General features: G+C 42.8%; 1 protein-coding gene across 9 annotated transcripts in view; it reads left to right on the top strand.

Annotated features, from left to right (window-relative positions):
- Positions 1–21,650, top strand: part of PAK3 (p21 (RAC1) activated kinase 3) — a 238,464-nt gene that overhangs the window by 171,437 nt on the left and 45,377 nt on the right. For all 9 annotated transcript variants that reach the window (XM_061598595.1, XM_061598594.1, XM_061598589.1 and 6 more), the window contains 5 exons: positions 5,945–6,045; positions 13,672–13,825; positions 14,164–14,201; positions 17,011–17,142; positions 20,209–20,371. In XM_061598595.1, coding sequence (XP_061454579.1) covers positions 5,945–6,045; positions 13,672–13,825; positions 14,164–14,201; positions 17,011–17,142; positions 20,209–20,371 — 588 coding nt within the window. The remainder of the gene's footprint in view (positions 1–5,944; positions 6,046–13,671; positions 13,826–14,163; positions 14,202–17,010; positions 17,143–20,208; positions 20,372–21,650) is intronic.

Raw genomic sequence — 21,650 nt, 5'->3', positions numbered from 1 at the left:
AGGATAAGGATATCAGCGGCTACCAGCCACAGTGGCTATGCTCAGAGGCAGTGTGCCTCTGAATGCCAGTTCCTGGGAATCACAAGTAGGGAGAGCGTTCTTGTGCTCAGGTCCTGCTTACAGGCTTCCCATGGCGGCATCTGGTTTCCCAGTATGAGGACAAGATGCTGGACTAGGTGGGCCACTGGCCTGACCCAGCAGACTCTTCCTTTGTCTGTAGTGACCAGCTTTACAGTGAAATCCTTGTTACCACCAGAAAATATGGGTGTTGCAATGGTGGAATATAAGAAGCCACATTTTGCCAGGCCAGATATTTGCCCATTTATCTCTGCATTGTTTACGCCAATGGGCAGTGCCTCGCCAGGGTGTCAGACAGAGAGTGGCGTTTCCCATTGCCTGGTATCTTTTTAGCTGGAGATGGCAGGGACTAAACCTGGAACTTTCTGTACAGTGGAGGCTGGTCCATGTGGGCAAATGGGGCACTGCCCCACCAACCTCGCTTTGCCCTCAGCCAGCCCCCACCTGCCTTCTTTCTTACTGGCATCCAGTCGAGGGGGTGACACTGCCTGTCAGCTTTGTCGTCCTTTATTTATTTATTATTGCATTTATATCCTGCCTTTCCTCCAAGGAGCTCAAGGTGGGTTACATAGTTCTCTTCCCTCTCCATTTTATCCTGACAACAACCCTGCAAGGTAGGTTGGGCTGAGAGGCAATGACTGACCCAGTGAGCTTCGTGGCTGAGCAGGGATTTGAACCCTGATCTCCCAAGGCCCTAGTCTGGCACTCTAAGCACTTCGCCATGCTGGCTCTTAGTGTCAGGTGGGAACAAAATTAGAATTGGTTGACTATGCCTTTTGTTGACTCTGGCGCCACCTACTGTTGGTCTCCCAACCCTCTGCCCTACCAGAGTCAATGGGCACCAGTCGCCACTGTTTCTGTGTGGACAGCATATGCTCTTCTGCTGAGCTATGGTTTCTCCTCTTGAGGCTGGCTGCATTTTGCAGTCTGATGAGAGAAGGTGTACTTGCAGTCCTGACAGTTGCATCCAAGCACGCCAGTAGCAAAGTGACATTGCATGCAATGGGTGGAGAAATCGCATGGTGCTATCGCCGGTCTGTGAGCTATCATGTTATCTAGTGCTAGGACAGCCAATGTGGTGCCCTCCAGATGTTGTTGGTGGGCTTCCACTTCCATTATCTTGGACCCTTGGCCAAGCTGGCTGGAACTGATGGTGGTTGGAAGCCAATGACATTTGCAAGGCACTGCTAGCACTAGATAGCGGGATATAAATGCTAATGATTAATTGGTATAGAAATGTCTTAAATAAATAAATAAAATAGCTCACTGATTAGCAATAGCACTGTGTGTTTCTTTCCCCCAGTTACTGCATGAAAGCCATTTGTTACTATCGGTATGTTTGCAGGACTAGGAGAGACTACTGCCTGAAAACCTGAAGAGCTGCTGCCAGTCAGTGTCGACAATACTGAGCTAGATGGACCAGTCGTCCAATTCAGTATATGGCAGTTTCCCATGACACAACGGTTCCTGTGACACAACACCTTCACAGGAAGCTGACTTATACCGAGTCAGACCATTGGTCCATCTAGCTCAATATCGTCTACACTGACTGGCAGTGGCTCTCCAGGGTTTCAGGCAGCGTACTCTCCCAGCCCTACCGAGAGATGCTGGGGATTGAACTTGTGGCTTCTGCATGCAAGGCAGATGTTCTGCCACTGAGCCAGGCCCTTCCTCTAAGTGTCAGTACTGCAAGCATCCCTTCCCTCATCAAACTACAAAACAGAGCCAACCTCATGGCCATAGCTCAGTGGAAAAGCAGCGTATGCTTTGCACACAGACGTTTCCGGGTTCAGTCCCTGACACCATGTTGGCTACCCCTGGTATGGTGTAAAGTTGTCAAGCTGCACAGAAGGCAGTCAATGGCAAGAATCAACAAGGTGTGTCTTTGTGTGTGTGTGCACGTGTACATGCACGCATGCACCCATGTGTGAGCCTGGAAAGTTCCTGAAGTATTTTTATTTTTGGTGGGGGTACATGCTCTTGATTTTTAGCTTCATTGCTATTCTATAGTGCATGAAACCCGGCTGGTTTTTCAGAAGAAAACAAAGAAACGTCATGCAAGGAAGGCACGATGAATAGTAGGAAACCAAGCTGACCCAGCTGTTCCTCGAGAAGCAACAATTCGCCACATCCCAGTGTACTTCTTCACAAGTACTGGATGTGAAGTTGGCTACAAAGTGCTGAGGAAATTGTGAGGGAGGTTCTAATAGTAGGCCTTAATATAAACGTCAAATATAAATTTTGGGTTGTGCCAACATCCTCCGTCCGCTTGTGCAAGAGCCTTTGCACACTGAAGAAGAGCCCTTGTGCTGGCAGAGGGCAGAGTTTAGAGGTTGCTCAACAGTGGAATCTAATGCAACAGTTGTGCTAGCTGATTCTTGTTGTGGAATCCATTGCACAACAGTCTTTGGTAATGTACTTGTGTTTTCTCTTGCACAATAAGGATACCGCTAAGTGACTTTAACTTAGCAGTACATTAGACACAATCCTTTTGTTTCCATATTTAATTTGCAGGTTAACTGAGTTCTTCACTGCAAGCATTGCAATTGAGTCTATTAAGAGTAGGCTTTGGGCATAGTGTATGTCAGCTTTCCTAACTGGAGTCTGCACTTAAAGGAAAGCAGTGGTCACTTCTTTATATGATGTAAAAACTTCCCTCCTCACACACACATTTATAGATTTGACTGTTTCTTTGAACTTAACTTGATGATCCTTTGAACCTAATTTCTGCCACAGTTGCTTGAGAGGAATGAAGGAGGCCAAGCCAGTTTTGTTATCTACCATTTGGAGTGATGCATACTGAAAAAATATGACATCTTATCGCAGGCCATCTCTGTGCTGAAAATGAAAGTGCAAACGCATTATAGATAAAAATGGGTCAGCAGGGGGTTGGAAAGAGAAGAGAAGAAGGGGTCTTGAAGGAAGAACTCTGGCGCGCAGAGTTAGTGTATATCATCACAGCTTCTAAAAACTGCTGCAGGAAAATAATTTCTCAATTAATATAACTGAATGTTAGAATCCTGGGCAGAAATTGCAGCCAGATAATTATTTAATAAGGCCTTAATAATGATTAAATAAGGATAAATGTAACATTTGGGACATGCACAATGTTTTTAAGTACATGTGAGCATTAGAGATTGGTCCTAGACACATTTGTAGTTGCCTTATACTGATTCAAAACCTTAGGCCGTCTATCCTATGAGTGTCTGTTAGGGATGGGATTCATTGGCCAGTGCCGGGTTGAAAGCATTCCATCGACCTAACAAGCTGATATCGATTCGAGTTCATTCTCTGTTAGCCGCTGCTTTTTACCGATTGGTTTTTTACCCTTGTACAAAATATTGATATTAATATTGATAATTTTAAAGGAAATAATATTTTGAAAGGAAATATTGATATGAAAGGCAGTATTGATAAAATTATCGTTCTTCATATCAATATTTTAGAGGCAGATTTTTAAAATATAAAAGTCTGTTTTCAAAAATAGCCATAGAAAACTGCTACATAAAAATCCAATTTGTAACGATAGAATAGGCAAATTAATGGAAAATTCGGTACCAAATCTGAATTGGGTGGAATTCTAGCACATCCCTCGGGCCTGTTCTGAGTGGCAGAAGCGGAAGCTCTCCAAGCCCTTAGATGGAGGATCTTTTCCAGAACACTCTACCTGAGGACTTATTTGGCTGGAGATACCAGGGACTGAACATGGGGCCTTCTGCCTATGAAACATGTGGCCTACCGCTGTATAGATGATATAATGTGAGAAGTGGGTGATTGTGAATAAGTGCATTGGGTTGGATCCAGACTTAGTCATGATTAGAAGAGACACATTGAAATCAATGGGGCTTGTTCACGACTTACTTAAGCCCCATCGGTTGCAATGAGTTTACTCTTGTTATATGCCTTCAAGTTGATTACGATTATGACAACCCTATGAATCAGCGACCTCCAGTAGCATCTGTTATATACTACCCTGTTCAGATCTTGTAAGTTCAGGTCTGTACTACAGTGCCTCAAACTCCCAACTGATAGAAACAGTCCAGGAGACTATTGTGGTCAATTGTTTCAAAAGGTGCTGAATGAGCAAGCAAGAACCGCAAGGTCACATTCCCCTCTCCTGGAAATGTAATCAGGGCAAGCAAGGTTGATTCCCAAATCCAGGCCTGACGGCCAACTGCAGTGGGTCAAGATGTCCAGTTTCCTCCAAGAGTGTCTGCCGCTGAACCAACCCCTTTCAAGCACCCACCTTGGCCCCCAAAAGGGATACTACGACCAGATGGTAGTTACCATACACTTACGGGTGTCCAGGGTGGGCTTTTTCATGAATGGATGCACCTCTACATCCCTAAAGGTAGTGGGAACCACCCCATTAAATATATATTAACCACTCCCTGCATTAATGTATGATGGGTTTGCCTTAACACCCTACTGGTTATGCCTTATTGAAGTCTACCTCTCATTCGTTCTTCTTTACCGCAAAAGAAAGCAGGGCCACGGAGCGGCTAAAGACATTTCAATCAATACAAGTTTTCGTCAATGGGTGAAAACTTGCATGTTGGCAAAGCAAGTATTTCTTCACATCCTGTTGCCTCACGGTATGATGCATTTGAAGTAGAGATAGGGAGCCTGTAGCTTCCCCTCCTGCAGACGTTGTTGGACTCCAACTCCCATCAGCCCCTGCCAGAATGGCCAAAGGTGGGAGATGAAGCTCAGTGAAACCTGGAGGGCTGCAGGTTCTCCTGTCTTGACCTAAAGCACAGCACTATCGCCAATTTATGAACCCATTGGAGGGTGTTCCACAGGCCCAATTCAAGGTGCTCGCACGAGTCTTTAAAGCCCTAAATAACTGAAATACCGCCTCCTTCCCTACAGACCCTTTTGGGTGCTGAGCTCACTAGAGGGGGGCTTTTGGTAGTTCAGAAGCTCAGGCACTCACAGGGCATTCTCTCAGGGCCCCGAAGTTATGGAATTTCGTCCCTACAGAGGTGTGTCTGGAAACTTCAGTGGGCAGTTTTCAGCAAATGCTGAAGATGCATCTCTTTACTCTGGCCTTTGACACCTGAGATATATATTTTAGGACCCACCCTATTTTGTGATTTTAGGCTGTTTTTAATTGTTTTCATGCTGTATTTTAAAATTGTTGTAACCTGCCCTAGGACCTTTGAGTGAAGGGTGGATAATAAATGGTTTTTTAAATTATTATTATTATTATTATTACTATTATTATTATTATTATTATTATTATTATTGAGCCAGTGTGGCCTAGTGGTTGGAGTGTTGAACTACGACCTGGGAGACCAGGGTTCGAATCCCCACACAGCCATGAAGCTCACTGGGTAACCTTGGGCCAGTCACTGCCTCTCAGCCTCAGAGGAAGGCAATGGTAAACCACCTCTGAATACTGTTTACCATGAAAACCATGTTGACAGGGTTGCCATAAGTCAGAATCGACTTGAAGGCAGTCCATTTCCATTTATTATTATTATTATTATTATTATTATTATTATTATACCTTTACTGAAGGTATACTGAAATACCTTTCAGATGTAAGTGATGTGTTGTAGAGTAATGCACATGCCCTCAGCTTACAGGATCAACCGTCTATACAGCTGCAATTCTATGGACAATTAACAAAGTAAGACCACTGAATGCAATGGGACTTACTTCTGTGTAAACACGTACAGGATTGTACTGTTACAGTGCTGCTTCGTTGTACTGCTTGGATTGTGCAAACATGGGTCTTCTTGATTCAATTGTCTCTCCCCCCCCCATGATCAATATCTTGCTTTGAATAAATCTGACTGTAAAATGTAAGGATCGGTGATTACACAGGGGAAAAAAGTGCTTGTTGACATTTTGCTTCTAGCCAATAAGAAGAAAGAGAAAGAACGTCCTGAAATCTCTCTCCCTTCAGACTTTGAACACACGATCCATGTGGGGTTTGATGCCGTCACTGGGGAATTCACAGTAAGTCATCCTTTTTGCCCTCTATCTGCTTCATTGCAAACGCCCTTAGCTAAACTGCCTTCTCTTTGCAGCCATTTGTTCTGTGCAGGCCTTCCTTGCATGCAGAGCGAATGCAGGTATGGGAAGCAGTGGGGATCACACCTGTTGACCTTGCAGGGTCACCAGTCATGCTTTGCAGAGCTTGCACGTGTTTAGTCTGCATGCATGTAGGCCATATGCCAGGAATGTGAAACCTGCGGCCCTCCAGATGTTGCTGGGCTACAACTGCATCATCCCTGACCTTTGATTATGTTAGCTGGGGCTGATAGGAATTGGAGTCCAACAACATCTGAAAGGCCATAGCTTCCCTGCTCTGCGCTGACATTATGCCAGGTGGAGATAGGAATCGGCAGGGCTAGCAAGCACGATCCTCTCCTGTCCACCTTTGCTCTACATGCAGGTAATGTTTGCACAGGCTACCCTCTTAGACCATGCCAGAGGAAAGTAGCTAGACTTATTTGGGCTACACGTGTGTGTGCTTGGAGTATTCTACTCTAAATCAACCTAGTTTAATTCGCTGTGCCTGTTCCTCCTGAGGTGCTTGTCATAGGCTATGAACTATGAAAACTATGGGGGGAAACCTGAAAATGCTCTTTCAATATATACTGTAGGATAGTTTGTCTATTTATTTAGAAGATTTATAAACTGGGTGATCTCCAAACCGGGCACAAATAAAACTGCAGATAAAGCACAGCTAAAATCCAGAAACCAGTTTAAAAACCAATTTTTCATAAAAGCCATAATCATTAAAACACATGGCTCCCCCCAAAGAATCCTGGGAACTGTAGTTTACTCTTCACACAGCTACAATTCCCAGCACCCTTAACAAACTACAATTCCCAGGATTCTTTTTTGGGGGGAGTTGTGCTTTAAATGTGCTTTAAATGCATGTTGTGTACACAGTCAGAGACAAAATCAATGTTTTCTAAAACAAATATAGGCAACTAAATTATATGCCTGGTCAGGCTTGCAGAAACAAACAAACAAAACGTTTTCAGCGGGTATCTAAAACAATATACTGAAGGGTACCTTCCTAATGTCAATAGGCTGGGAATTCCAAAGCACTTTAGAAATAAATAGCTACTCTTTTAATTCAGGAAAGCAACACAGGCCTATGGTCTCGACAGTCAACCCCAGGGTTTATATCCATCTCTTATGGACAGTGTAAGAGTTAGTCTAGACATTCCACTACGCATGCCATGCAAACTAGCACCCCCGTTGAGAATTTCCCACCCAACTGTAGCATGTCACATAGATTGCCCCTGTAAAATATGTGACTGGCCACAACTGGGACAGGCAGAGAATAGCGTTCCCGGACACAAACAGGGAGGCCCGTAGACCTCCCTACAGCATTGAGTCAGGTTTACTCCTGTGCTTTCCCCTTCTGAGCTGAGCTGCTGCTTGTTCACCAGGTAGAGCTGCTGTCAGGTGTTTTGGCATTCAAACTATGAGCCTGGAAACAGAACCTGACATCAAGTGGTGATTTTTCTTTTTCTTAAAAAAATAATAATCTGAAGCCTCTCCTTATAATGGCTCTTCAGGGCAAGCTTATTTCTCCATCTTTGCTGAGCTTTCAATATATCGTTCTTATTTATTTATTAGATTTCTATCCCGCCCTTCCTCCCAGTAGGAGCCCAGGGCGGCAAACAAAAGCACTAAAAACACTTTAACACATCATAAAAACAGACTTTAAAATATATTAAAACAAAACAACCATTATTAAAACAAAACATATTTAAAAACATTTTAAAGCATCTTTAAAAAAAAAAATCTTTGAAAACATTATATCTGTCTTATCAGACACTCTTTCCTCCAGAAAGAGAGAAGAAAGCACTGATACCAAAGGAGCATGTAGGAAAAGTGAGATTGTCTACATTTTGGAACCATTGACTCTCTAGCCCAGCCTTTCCCAACCAGTGTGCCTCCAGAAGTTGTTGGACCACAGTTCCCATCTTTCCTGACCATTGGCAATGCTGGCTGAGGCTGATGGGAGTTGTAGTCCAACAACATCTGGAGGCACACTGGTTGGGAAAGGCTGCTCTAGCTCTTCACCCTTAGCTTAGTGCAGGGGTTCTCAAACTGTGGTCTGTGGACCACCAGTAGTCCATGAGCTTCACTCAGGTGGTCTGTAGCACACCTGGAAAAATACAGTTTTTTAAACATACATAAAAACCATACAGCATCTAGGGCAGCATGTTGCCATTGCTACAACAGGCAGAAAAATCATTAAGGGGTCTGCTAAGGCCCTCCGCAATTTTCCAGTGGTCCACAGAAAAAAAAAGTTTGGGAAACCCTGGCTTAGAGCAGCTGAGAAGTATTAAAAACACACACACACCCAGAGATCTGTTAATCGTAGCTGAGGTGGAATTTCACTTCATCCGTACCTATTCCTCAAACATCCTGAGAAGACACCTGATAAAGATTTAATTAGGGATGCTTGAGGAATTCAGTTTCTTTGAATTCCAGCACAGGATGATCTGATCCGCACCACTTGGACTAATGCGCAAATTGGAACATATCCTTCTGAGTTTCACTTCTCCAAAATTTGTGGTGTAGTTGTCAGCTGAAACAAATAAACCAAAATGTATTACAAAATATATATTTTAGGATAACATTTGTTTAGAGATGTATACTCTGACACAAAATACATACTGTATTTTGTGATATGTATTTAATTTCAAATGTGTGTGTGTGTTAAAAAAATCACAAATTAATGCAGAAACTGGGGGAATGAATTTATGAATAAACTTCTGAAACTGGCACGAACCAGAAATAGAATTGATCCATCCATCCCTAGGTTTAATATCTGATTTGTGTAGCTGACTAGCCCCCTTACCATCATTAATCTCCTCCCCCATATAATTAATCTATCTTTCCAAAAGGCACTTGAGTTAGGATATATTATTTCATTCAAATCAGTCTCATTTTGAGCCTGGAGACTAAGGAACCAATGAGTGCCCGCACAAGAAATATTCTTTGAGAGCCAGTATTCCAGAAACATCATCTCAGAGCTTGGAAGATTACTTTTAAAAAGTAATAAATTACAGTTACAGTTACATGGCCCAAAAAAGTAGTAATTGCCATTACAATTGCTCTGAAAGTAACTGATTACTTTACTTTTCATCCAAAGTAATCACTATAATTACATTTCAGTTACTTAAAAAAAACACCTACAAGGTGCTGGCCTTGGCTGCTGCACATCTAAGTAGCCTAAAACAACATTAAAAATAAACACACACATGCAGAGGTAGTAGAATAATTCTTTTTATCCATAAGATAGCAATGGTGGTCTCTCCGTTGGTAAGGCAGGTGGGAAGGGAGGCAGAGGCCACTACTCGGTCAAACCATGTGCAACACCCCCCCCCATTCAGCCAGCCAGCATAATCTCTCTCACTTAACCACCTCCCGGACCCTGCCCTGCCACCAACTAAGGGACACTCACCCAAGCAAACATTTTCCCCTGAGATGCAAAAAAGTTAAAATACTGCAAATGCAGCACAATAGCCAGAGAGTGGTGGAGGCCACTTTGTGTGCCAAGTGCAAACACAGTATTCACACACACACGCATCGTCATCTTTCACCTTCACAGTTCTTTATCTCCATTCTGCTGCTGCCTCTTTCTCCTCCTTTATCCATGTTCTTGACCTCCGGATCCTTTTTCCCTCCACTCCATTCTTCACCACCACTATCTGTTTTTTTAAATAATTGTTTTCTCCACTCCACCCCATCTCACTCTCTGCCTCCTCCCTCGTCGCCTCCTACCAGTCCACAGAGCATGAGGAATGAACGACACTGCACAGAAGCCCAGTTTGAGGCACATGATTTTCATCCACAAATCAGAGGAGCAGAAGACTTCCCCTGCTCCCCCCCAAGTAATGCCCAAAAGTAATTCTGGAAACGTTACAATTACTCCACAAAAGTAGTAAAATTACTCCTAGTTCTATTACAATCAAAATGTAAAGGAATTACCCACTCATTCCTCAAAAAAGTAATGAATTACAAGTAATCCATTACTTGTAACTAGTTACTTCCAAGCTCTGCATCATCTAATGATTAGTAAACATAATCTAATGACTGCATTTTTTTTCTTTCTCTGTCCATTCTTTATTCCTCCAGGTATTTATTTTCTCTCTCTCTTGGCTTGAAAAAATGAATCTATATTTTCTAATGCACTAAGGCAACCTTTCCCAACCTGGTGCCCTGCAGATGTTGGACTACAACTCCCACCAGCCTTGGCCAGTTGTAGTCCAAAAAGCCAGGTTAGGGAAGGCTGCGGTAAAGGGCAGAGGCCTTAGAACATAATATAAAAATCACAGGTGTGGTGTTGGGAGACACATTCCTTGTGGCTTGATCCCATGCTGCTTGATTAACATTTAGATAAAGAAATCAAGTAGGGCACATGGATCATGTGGAAAGTAACTGTGTCAACATTTCCAGTCCCCAGAGTAGTCTTGTACTTTTATAGTTCCTTTCCCTTGTCCTGTCCATCCCATAATTCTTTAGTCTGAATTTTACTAGAATGGCAATATAGGATCCAGCAACGGAAGTTGTTTCCATGACATCGTAGTAATGCATTAATTGTGCCATGGTCTTTCTTGTAACATTCAATAAAATGGAGATTTATTAATTTTTTTAAAAAGAGAGAGATGAGGGGGAAAAAGAAGTTTTCAGTGCAAAATTACGTTTTGAGGACAGTAGCCCTGAAAAGTGATGGTTGCTCTGCCCGAATCTATTAACACAAATTCATGGTGGTCATCCAGCTAGTTGTCCATAGTGGCTAACTTGTACAGCAAGGGAGTATAGCCACCCTCAGAAGCTCAGGCACCATATTTGGAATCATATGCGAATTCTGTTTCCTGAAGAGTCAGATGTCCTTAGCTCCATGGCCACAGCAGGTTCCACTAATTAGATATGAGTCTGCGCCATCTTGGAGTTTTCCTTATTTTTGTGGTAGTTTTGTGGTAAGTAGTACATTGTGACAAGGGTTCTGCTGCAAACACCAGGCCTTTTAACAAAAGTATTTCCCTAGTGTTCGGTGGTCACATTTTCTTTCTTTTTTCTCATAAGTTTGGAAGTGTCCGGGGAACATCCAATATATGTGCAAATGCCCTTTCTTCATTTCAGAGGATTGCCATAATTGCTGTGCCTGCCCTGTTGGTTATGTGCCAAGCACAATGTGCAGTGTGGACAGTTTTCCTCTGGCACATGATGCCAACGTGTGTTCTGGCTGAATTACCTGTGTTATTTTTCGCTGCATCCAAAATCACACTCGGGAATATCTGCTGCATGGGCTCTGAAATTTGGCTTTTGGTCATTAACATCCAATGACATGATGTCAACTGTCATAAATGCATGTTCAAACTCCCATGTCAATGCTGCTTGGAGCCACCATGAGTTACAGAAATTGGGACACAGAGTGCTAAATGAACTGATTGAAAATGATTAGGCAGAAGCATGCTTCTGTGACCTTGAGATAGTTATTGTGAAGACGTTGGTTCATTAATATGGTGGGGAGGAAGAACTTTGGATTTCCCACTATTTTTGAAGGAGAATTCTGCAAAGCATGCCTTTTAATGAGAGAGATTCTCATTCCACATCTAGAAGGAAAACTGGCTGCAACCCAAGCTCATAAATTCTGATTTTTTTAAAAAAACAAAAGGAAACAATGAATTTAGATTGCATAAAGGCTAGCTGTATTTCAGCAACCTTATCAAAATTTCCCTTTTTGAGCTGCCAGGAATTTTCTCTCTGCATTATGTCTGGCATAATTTGGTTTGATCCATTATACAAACTCCAAACAAAACAAAAATCAGAATCGGTTGATGATTCTGATTGTAGCATTTTGTGTTTGTTTATGCCCTGGCTGTTTGTGAAGCACAGTTTTTAGTAATGGGACTAGGAGTGTCATCTAAGGCTGCAATCCTAAACACACATACCTGCAAGTAAGCCTCACTGAGTTCAATAGGACCTACTTCTGAGTAAGCATGGCTAGGATTGCACTGTTAATACACACACTGCCCCTCACTTCTAAATAAGCTTGCATAGGATCACACTGTAAATCTCAACATGGAGACCATTCAGAATTGCCAAGGTGGTTTCTGAGTCCTAAATATTTGATCCACTCACTTGGCAGTATGATTTTTCTAGTGAGCAAACACACGCACATACACCATCTTTAAATGGGGAATTGCTGCTTCCAAACTTTGGACTTGTAATTTATTTCTCACCCACACATGCACACACCCTGTTTTTCATAGTCAGTCTTCCTGTAGCCTGTCAATGATTACTGTGTTTGCTACCTCCCCCTTTTAGATTGGATTGCCCCCTCCCCTTGATTTTCCCTGCCCCAATTCGACCCATTGGATTTCACCTCTTTCCCACCGTCTAAGCTGTCCCACATTCTCTTTTAACTTTCTTTTCTTTCTTTATTGACGTCCATTGCAGCCAGATCTCTATGGCTCACAGATGTGCACAGGGAAGTTTCCAGAGGTGCGTCACAGTCCCAAAAGAAGCGTGCATCCAAGTGCTTCTTTGAGATGTCATAGCTCTGCCACGGCAGGTTCCATGTGTGTGCAGTAGATTTTGTTGCTTGGCTTCTTCCCACCTTCTCATCATTAACCCCAAACTCCAGAGGCCCACGCCACACCTCATTTTTGCAGAGAACTTTGTAGGCGGCGGGGGAAATGGAAAGATAGAACCCATCTTGTTAGAATGTAGCTCTAAGCTGGGGTGGCAAAATAGAGGGATGCTTCAATGCACTTTTAAGTGATTTGCTGCTAGGATGTTAATTGTGCAGTTAAGAGGAGAGGGTTGCTCCTTGGATTTAGGAGATTATACTGGATGTTTCAAGGCGACTTTTTCAGAAATCAAACAGCTCAATGCAAACTTTTAAGATTGGGTGGTTTGGCAGCTGCAGCCTCTGCTCCTAATTCCTGCAGTCTTATTTTTTGTATGAAGGACGCGGGAGAGAGGATTCCTTGACAGCACCAGCTGCATTATATAACTTGGAATTACCATTTTGGCTCTAAATTGCAGCCCCCCCCTGAACTGTGGAGAATGTTCCCCAAAGGCCAATTAATGCTTTAGGAGGCGGCTCCAATCTCAGTCGGATCTGATCTTATCATTTAAGCAGAATGCATTTTCTCTTGTTATGCATCAGAAATCCAGTGTGAAGCTCCTAAAGCGCACCATGTTGTCTTCCAATTTAGAGTAGTGTTTGGGTGTCTGCCCTGAACCGCTGTGAAGATGATCTAAGCTTTTCCATCATTGTTCCATGGATCAGCAAGGGTTGATTTAAGGATAAGTTTCATGCACCTTTTTTTCCTGTCACAGTCATAACTTTCTTTTTTCTCCCCCCCCTTTTTTTCTTTTAAGTTGGATCCAGGTTTTATCTCTTTGTTTTAATAGAGGATGAGAGAATGATTGTATCTGCTGCAAAGTGTCTAGCTTTAAACTGTCAGGCATCAATCAAAGTCTCCAAAAGTAATGTCACAGGTAGCATGGGATCCTTGGTAAGGAGCTATACTGGCAGAATGTCAAGTGGATGCAATGCCCTGAAGTGTCATTCTTTCCCTTTGCTGTTCACAGGGGATTCCTGAACAGTGGGCCAGGCTGTTGCAGACCTCCAATATAACGAAACTGGAACAGAAGAAGAACCCGCAAGCTGTTCTGGATGTCCTCAAATTCTATGACTCCAAAGAGACAGTCAATAACCAGAAATATATGAGCTTTACGTCAGGAGGTAAGTGGGCAATGGTTGTAGAGAAGGCATTGTCGGAACCACCAAGCTGTAGCTCAGAGTGGAACGGGCCCTGGGCTCTGACGAGCTGCTCCCAACTGAGGCAACAACTGTTCACCTAATCGTTCTAGTTTTCATTTAGAATGAAAACTGAGGGCTGAACTAGATGGTTAAGTGGGTCAACAGTCTCTTGATGAGTGTTCTTTTTTTACCGAGCAGCAGGCTTGGAGGCTGGAATCAGGAGGAAAAGTGCAGGGAAAGGGCTTGACCCTGTCAAATCGCACCATTTAGGCTCAGAGAGGCCATTGTGAACGTGTTTTTTTTTTTTTTGCACATTTCAGATAAGAGTGCCCATGGCTACATTGCAGCCCATCCTTCGGTGAGTATAAAACCCTGTCATTGGACATAAACTAATCTCCGTCTTTTGTGATACCTTTTCTGCCGAGCTCTGTGACTTAATCTGATATACATCTGGCTAAAATGGATGTAACTGCAGCCAGTCATTTTGGAAGCAGCACGGCTCTGAATGCCACTGGCTGGGAACTGCAAGTGGGGAGAGAGTTGTTGCACTCAGGTTCTGCTTGCAGGCTTCCCGTGAGCATCTGGTTGGCCACGGTGAGAACCGAGTGCTGGACTAGATGGGCCTTCGGTCTGATCTAGCTACAGAGCTCTTAAGCTCAGCAGTGCCTGGTGCCCATTGGGAACGGTAGAGCGGAAGGCAGAGAGGCCGACAGGAAGTGGAGCCAGACGCAATGACAGGCAGAGCCAACAAATTCTTATTTTGTCTCCCATCATCCTTCCTGCTGATGCCTACGAGGGGCAACACTGAGATTAAAGGAGGAGGAAGCTGATGGGCAGTGCCAGGTGAGGGTTGGCTCAGGGCAGACTGAGGTTGGGGTGGCAGTGCCCCATTTGCCTTAATGGACCAGCCTGCACTGCTTATGTTCATAGGAATGCCTGAAATAGCAGCATGCTTTTTAATGAAAGTTGAATTACAATGGATATCCCAAAGGTGCACTTAAAACAGTCCATATCAGCACAGTGCTGAGTATAAGGGTCTTATTTTTGGTGCTGAATGAATGAACAAGAGCTTGCCTTCCTTTTTGTTTTTAGTGCTGAGTGACTTAATTTGAGAGATTTGATTGCACAACAGAGGCCATACGATGGCAGTGGAGAAATAGTTTTCACTGCGTGGCCTGTATGAGAACCTACGACAGGCTGAATGACTCCTTGTAATGAATTCTGGTGAAATGAGAATTGCTTTTTCCTTTTGCCATTTTTAATATAAATATATAAATATGCCAGCCATGACAGTAACAAAAAATGTCCTTGATGAAGCCATAAAAAGCACAAACGGCTTCTTGAGGAAGCCCTGTTTTCGCAAACGCAGCTCCACAGAGAATTCTAGAGCTCTATCAAAATGCATGCAGAATACCTCATAAGCAGTGGAGGCTGGTGGCTCTGATGTTAGCGGGGCAGTGAATCCGCTCCGGGTTTTAGTCCCAAGTTTCAAGGAGCCATCTGAGGTGCATTCTTATTAAAACAGGAGGGGCCTGTTTTTCTTTCCAACTGGTTAATTTTAATGGTGATCATACTTAGGATGTTGTGGGGAGACGGTTGATTATTTTATTGTGAATTATGGTATGGTCACCTATTTGTTTTGTTTTATTGTTCATGTGCTAGGGGAAGGGTCCTCAACTCTTTGGGGCCCACAGGCATATTTGGAAATCTAAGAAATTGTTGTGGCACCACAAAGTATCCATTTCAGAGAAGACAAAACTCCTACAACCTCCCCCAAAAACTAATAAAGGAGCAAGCAACCACCATCACCACCCTGGCAAAACAAACAAAGGCAACCCCAAAACACTCAATTTTATAAGATTGGGAGGGGCAAGGGGCCTTGGTGGATGCCAAAGTGGGGGTCACCATGGTGTACCCAGATGCCATATTGCGCCTGCTCCAATGCTATTGTATTATTGTACTAAACAGTGCTGCTGTTTTGTAATTTGCTTTGAATTTTTTTATAAGGTGATGAATAATGGAAATAATTACATAAAAGTAACAACGTTAATATGTTGCCTGCTTTACTGGGCTGTAGTTCTGTTTCCTATGTATAAGCTGGCAATTAGCAAAGGTAGGAGCGGGATGGAAGTGATGGAGAATAAAAGCGGTAACAGCAAGATTCACGAGGGAGGAGGGCTTTCTGGCCCCATGGCCAATGGTGCATCATACATGAGTGCAGGAGTGGGGAAGTGGATCTGGACACTAGACATGGTCAGTATCTCCTGTTCCCCATGTGGGCTAAGTTTGGCAGGTAGGCGGAGCAGTCCACCTGTCAGTCACCTCTCATCACATTGAGGAGACTGTTCCTGCCCACCCAGGTCTTGCAGAGTGCTTTGCAAAGTGATGCACAAGATGGCCCTTTGAAAGGGGCTACTTGAAGCCCAACAATGATTGTCAGGTATTTAGAAACCCCTTTCAAAATGCCACCTTGCTCAGGGCTTTGCATAGGGCTTTGCAAGCACCAACGAACAACTGCTTGGCAGTGCCAGCAACCTGTCTTTTGGCATAGCCAGGTTTTTACCTGCCCTGGATGACTTGGCCAAAATGGCCTCAGGGGCCAAAAGGGGAGGTCTGGCAAGTCTGATTAAGCCCATGGACCTGAGCCCCCACCCCACAGACTAGGGATGGAAAGATCTGTCAATTCGGTCCTCACTGTCTCATTTTTCCAATCTTAAATTCAGTACTCTACATTTCTGCAGCAATTTGCAATTTAAAAAAAAAAATTCTCCAGCATTTTAGAGTGAGTTTCTCCGAATAAACATACTTTTGTAGGCAGTTTTGACTTAGCGTACACATTTTTGCAAGCCCTTTCTCATGATATAATGCATTTTTGCATATTATTTTAACTCATATATGCCTTTTAATGGACATTTTCCCCAATATGTGCCTTTTTGTAAACCTTGCTTGGTTGGTGAACTGCATTGCAAAATTTGAATAAGTGTGAATGTTGAAGGGTAGCTGTGTTTCAGTTCTCACATTGTTTTAGAAAGTATGAATTCTATAGATTCGGCTTGAAATGTGAACTGAACTGAATTTCTCACCCATCCCTAATGCAGACATTACACGGCAATAATTCCCCAATAGCTGAATGAAGCTTCATTTCTGTCAACATCTCTCGCCTGCAGAGCACAAAAACGGCATCGGAACCCCCGCTAGCTCCCCCAGTTTCAGAAGAGGAAGATGAGGAAGATGAAGAAGAGGAGGATGACAATGAGCCGCCACCTGTTATTGCCCCACGTCCAGAGCATACAAAATCTGTGAGCTGCTAATGGCTGTAGTTTCCATTGTTGTCCATATGGTAGGACCAGGTCTGTGTACACCCCACATTTCTGCAGGAGTGCAGGAAGAAAAGCACAGAATCTGGTGCTGGATGCAGAATGCAGGTTTTCAAGCATCTCTCCTTTTCACAGATTTCCAGCCCTTAGGGCTGCAAAGACATGCAAAGTGTGTAAGCGATGCATGGTGAAAACTCAGAAGCCAGGGAGCTTAATGTTTCCAGTGGTTGGGGTTAGAGCAGTCAGTTCCTTTTTCTGATCACTCCTACCTCAAACAGGACATTGCAGAGCTGGAACAGTTTCAGAAAAGAGTAACCAAAATGATCACGGGGTTGAGGAAAGGTTACCTTTCATGTTATAACCAGGACTGTGGAGTTGGAGTCGGGAGCAATTCTGGGTGGAGTCGGAGTTGGTAGAAATGTACTGACTCCGACTCCTTCATAAATGGCAAATGTATATTAACTAGTAATAACAAATTTACTTTAGTAAAATGGTAGCACAAGGCATTTGATCACCACCACGTGAATCCAGAGCTTGGAAAAGTTACTTTTTTAAACTACAACTCCCATCGGCCCCAGTGCCTTGTGCTACCATTTTACTACAGTTTGCCATTTTTGAAGGAGTTGGAGTTGGAGTTGGAGTCGGACAGTAGAAAAATAGAGGAGTCGGAGTCAAAGGTCTGGCGTACCGACTCCACAGCCCTGGTTATAACTAAAAGGGTTGTTGTTGTTGTTGTTGTTGTTGTTGTTGTTGTTGTTGTTGTTGTTAAAGTGGATAGAGAAAAGATTTTCTTCCTTTCTCATAACACTAGAACTTGGGGACATCCAGTATCCAGTGAAGCTGAATGTTGGAAGATTCAGGACAGACAAAAGAAAGTCCTTCTTCATGCACCGCATAGTTAAACTGTGGGATTCGTTCCCACAGGAGGCAGTGATGGCCACCAACTAGGATGGCTTTATTTATTTTATTTATTTATTATTTATTTATTATTTAATTTGTATCCTGCCCTCGCTCCCAGCAGGAGCCCAGAGCGGCAAACAAAAGCACTGAAAACACTTTAAAATGTAAATGTACTTAAAACATCATAAAAACAAGCTTTAAAAAATACATTAAAACAAAACATCTTTAAAAACATATTTTTTTAAAAAAGCTTTCAAGGCATCTTTAAAAAAAAGGTTAAAATATATTGTTGTTTTTTTAAAAAAAGGTTTAAAAACAATTCCAACACAGACGCAGACTGGGATAAGGTCTCAACTGAAAAGGCTTGTTTAAAGAGGAAGGTCTTCAATAGGCACCGAAAAGAGATGATGCCTGCCTAATATTTAAGGGGAGGGAATTCCACAGGGTAGGTGCCGCCACACTAAAGGTCCATTTCCTATGTTGTGCAGAACGGACCTCCTGATAAGATGGTATCTGCAGGAGGTCCTCACCTGCAGAGCGCAGTGATCGAATGGGTATGTAAGGGAAAAAATGATCTTTCAGGTATCCTGGTCCCAAGCTGTATAGGATTATCCAATGAAGCAGAATGCTGGAAGATTCAGGGCAGATCAAAGGGAGTACTTGTTCACATAGAGTATAGTTAGATGATGGCATTTGCTTCCTCAAGATACAGCAATGGCTAGCAGCTTACATCTTTAAAAGGGGGTAGACAGATTCATGGAAGATAAGCCTACTAGCCATGATGGCTATGTACTACCTCCAATGTTGGAGGTAAAATGCCACTGAACACCAGTTGCTGCGAATCATAGAGTTGGAAGGGGCCTCTAAGACCATCGAGTCCAGCCCCCTGCTTGATGCAGGAATCCAAATTAAAGCATACCCAACAGTTGGCTGTCCTGCTGCCTCTTGAATGCCTCCAGGTCTGGAGAGCCCACTACCTCCCTAGGGCATTGGTTCCATTGTTGTACAGCTCAAACAGTCAGGAAGTTTTTCCTGATGTTCAGCCGAAATCTGGCTTCCTGTAACTTGAGCCCATTATTCTGTGTCCTGCACTCTGGGATGATCGAGAAGAGATCCCGGACCTCCTCTGTGTGGCAACCTTTCAAGCACTTGAAGAGTGCTATCATATCTCCTCTCAGTCTTCTCTTCTTAAGGCTAAACAGGCCCAGTTCTTTCAATCTCTTCTCATGGGGCTTTGTTTCCAGCCCCCTGATCATACTTGTTGCCCTTCTCTGAGCCTGTTCCAGTTTGCCTGTATCCTCCTTCAAGTGTGGTGTCCAGAAGTGGAGATAGTACCCAAGATGAGGGCTAACCAGTGCTGAATAGAGGGGAACCAATACTTCACACAATTTGGAATCACAAGCAGGGTGAATGCTGTGGTGCTCATGTCCTGCTTGCAGCTTCCCACTGACATCTAGTTGGTCACTGTGAGACCATGCTGGACTATGATAGCCTTTGGTCGGATCCAGCAGTGCTCTTCTTATGTTTAGAATCATTTCTTCCTCCTCTCCATGGGTAGGGAAACCCAGAATAACTTATGCAAAAGCAGAGGAGTTATGCTTGTGTGCTCAATGTATATAATTTCAGGCAAATTTACAGAGTTAACCCTCTCTTGGTATAGGATTTGGATTGCCTCCATGTAGATTTTTTTTTGCTTAACTTGCTTGTTCAGAAAACACACAGCCTCTGACAAAGCAAGCAGCTCTTTCTTATGAGCAGCGTAAGAAAATTCATTTTGGAAGAACAGCCTTGAGTTTAGTACGCAAGTCCTGGCTTTTAATTGGTAGGAAACTATGGCAGGTGGGTAGTTCTGATCTGAGATGTATAACTTAATCCCAAGCTTTTCTGCATTTTGAGAAAAGGCACAGCACAGCTCTTAGTTCAGGATATAATGTGTAAATTGAACAACATAATGAAAGTCTTGAAATCCATTATCTGCCTGTCAAGAGTTGAAATTAAACCTTTTGAGAGAAAGCAATATAATATTTGTGGAAGCAGTGAAGACAATTCAAGTGTTTACTTGTGTGTAGCACATTGTTAATTCATTGTTGTTCGATTTCTCCAAGTTCACAGTTAAATTAAGACCCTTTCCCCCATTGTTTCTTTCAGATTTATACACGTTCTGTAATTGAACCTGTTGCTGCCCCAGCCCCAGCTAAAGAACCTACAACCCCCCAGCCTGAGAACTCCAGCACAAACACTTTGTACAGAAACACAGATCGACAACGGAAGAAATCCAAGATGACCGATGAAGAGATCCTAGAGAAATTAAGTGAGTGTTTTGCCCTAGCATGCACTGTTTTTCTCCTTGACTACAAGGGATGTAGAGGAAAATTTTGAAATACAGGAACTCAGTGTGACAGCCCCAATAGCCATGTCCTGAGGAAATCCATGCCCACACTCCCCAAGACGTAGGCAGCTGTGTTGATCTATTATATATACATGTGTATATATATGTGTATATATATAAAAATCTCTGGAAGAAATGATAAACTGAAAGGATCGAGCTAGCCCAAATCATAAAAAAAATGTTTTGTCAGTTTGTATACTTAAATATACTTCAGAATCAATTGAAAACAAAACTATAACCATTTTAAATGGACTAGAGAAAGGATGGGTTGCCATTACCCTCAGCCTTGAGTTTCAGAGAGTGGGAAAAGGAGGAGGGGTTGAACTGTTGGCATTAACTCGTTCGTTTGCTGTTCCTCTTTCAGTTAACGTTTGTCAATAAAACATTACTTAAAACCTTTCAAACCTTTGTTTTCTGCAAAATAAGATAAGCAGGAAAATAGTCACTTTTTCCAATCCCTCAACTCAGCTCTCCAGCCTCCTCTACGCACCTTCTTCGCAGCATACTATATTCCAACATACTTAATAGCCTTACCCTTCCCTGCAATGGGCACATGGGGCTTTCTTTAGGAAATACCTAGCTTTTGCACTTTTATTCTTCGTTCCCTGGTCTTTAACTCTATCCATCCTTACACATGCTCTTACCTTCAACTACCTTACTTAAATCACCTTGGCATATCTATGCCCATGCATCAGACAGCAAAAGTCAGCACAAAACAATCATTTTAAATTCTAAACCACTGAAGAATAAAAAAATCAGTCCACTGTGTACACAGACTGGAGAAAACAACTTTAAGAAACTTGATAGAGAAGGGAGCTCCCGAGGAAATAAAATATTAGGTGAAAACGTTCCTCTGTTACACGGTGGTTGTGGTCAAATGGCAAGGACTGAGATAAACAATTATTCAATATAATTAGAACGTGCACAGAGGAATACAGAGAGAGAGAGAAGGAAACCAGTACTGGCAATGAAAAAAAAGAGAGCAATTTGTAGTTACATAGCAGACAACACAATAATTAATAAGGCCCTTCCTCTTCTCCTTGGGATTTGGCCTGGCTGAAATCAATTGGCATAATTAAGAAAACACAGTCAATAAATCTTAGTATAAAAAAATAGTAAACCATAAGGATCAAGTTAGACTTAAAGCATAAACATCAATTAAAAACACTATTATAAAAAATGGAGGGGCTGCTTTAACTTT

The sequence above is a fragment of the Rhineura floridana genome, chromosome 16 (genome assembly GCF_030035675.1).
Source record: "Rhineura floridana isolate rRhiFlo1 chromosome 16, rRhiFlo1.hap2, whole genome shotgun sequence".
Lineage (NCBI taxonomy): Eukaryota > Metazoa > Chordata > Lepidosauria > Squamata > Rhineuridae > Rhineura > Rhineura floridana.
Note: the sequence above shows the minus strand (reverse complement) of the source record. Positions and strands in the feature narration are given on the sequence as shown.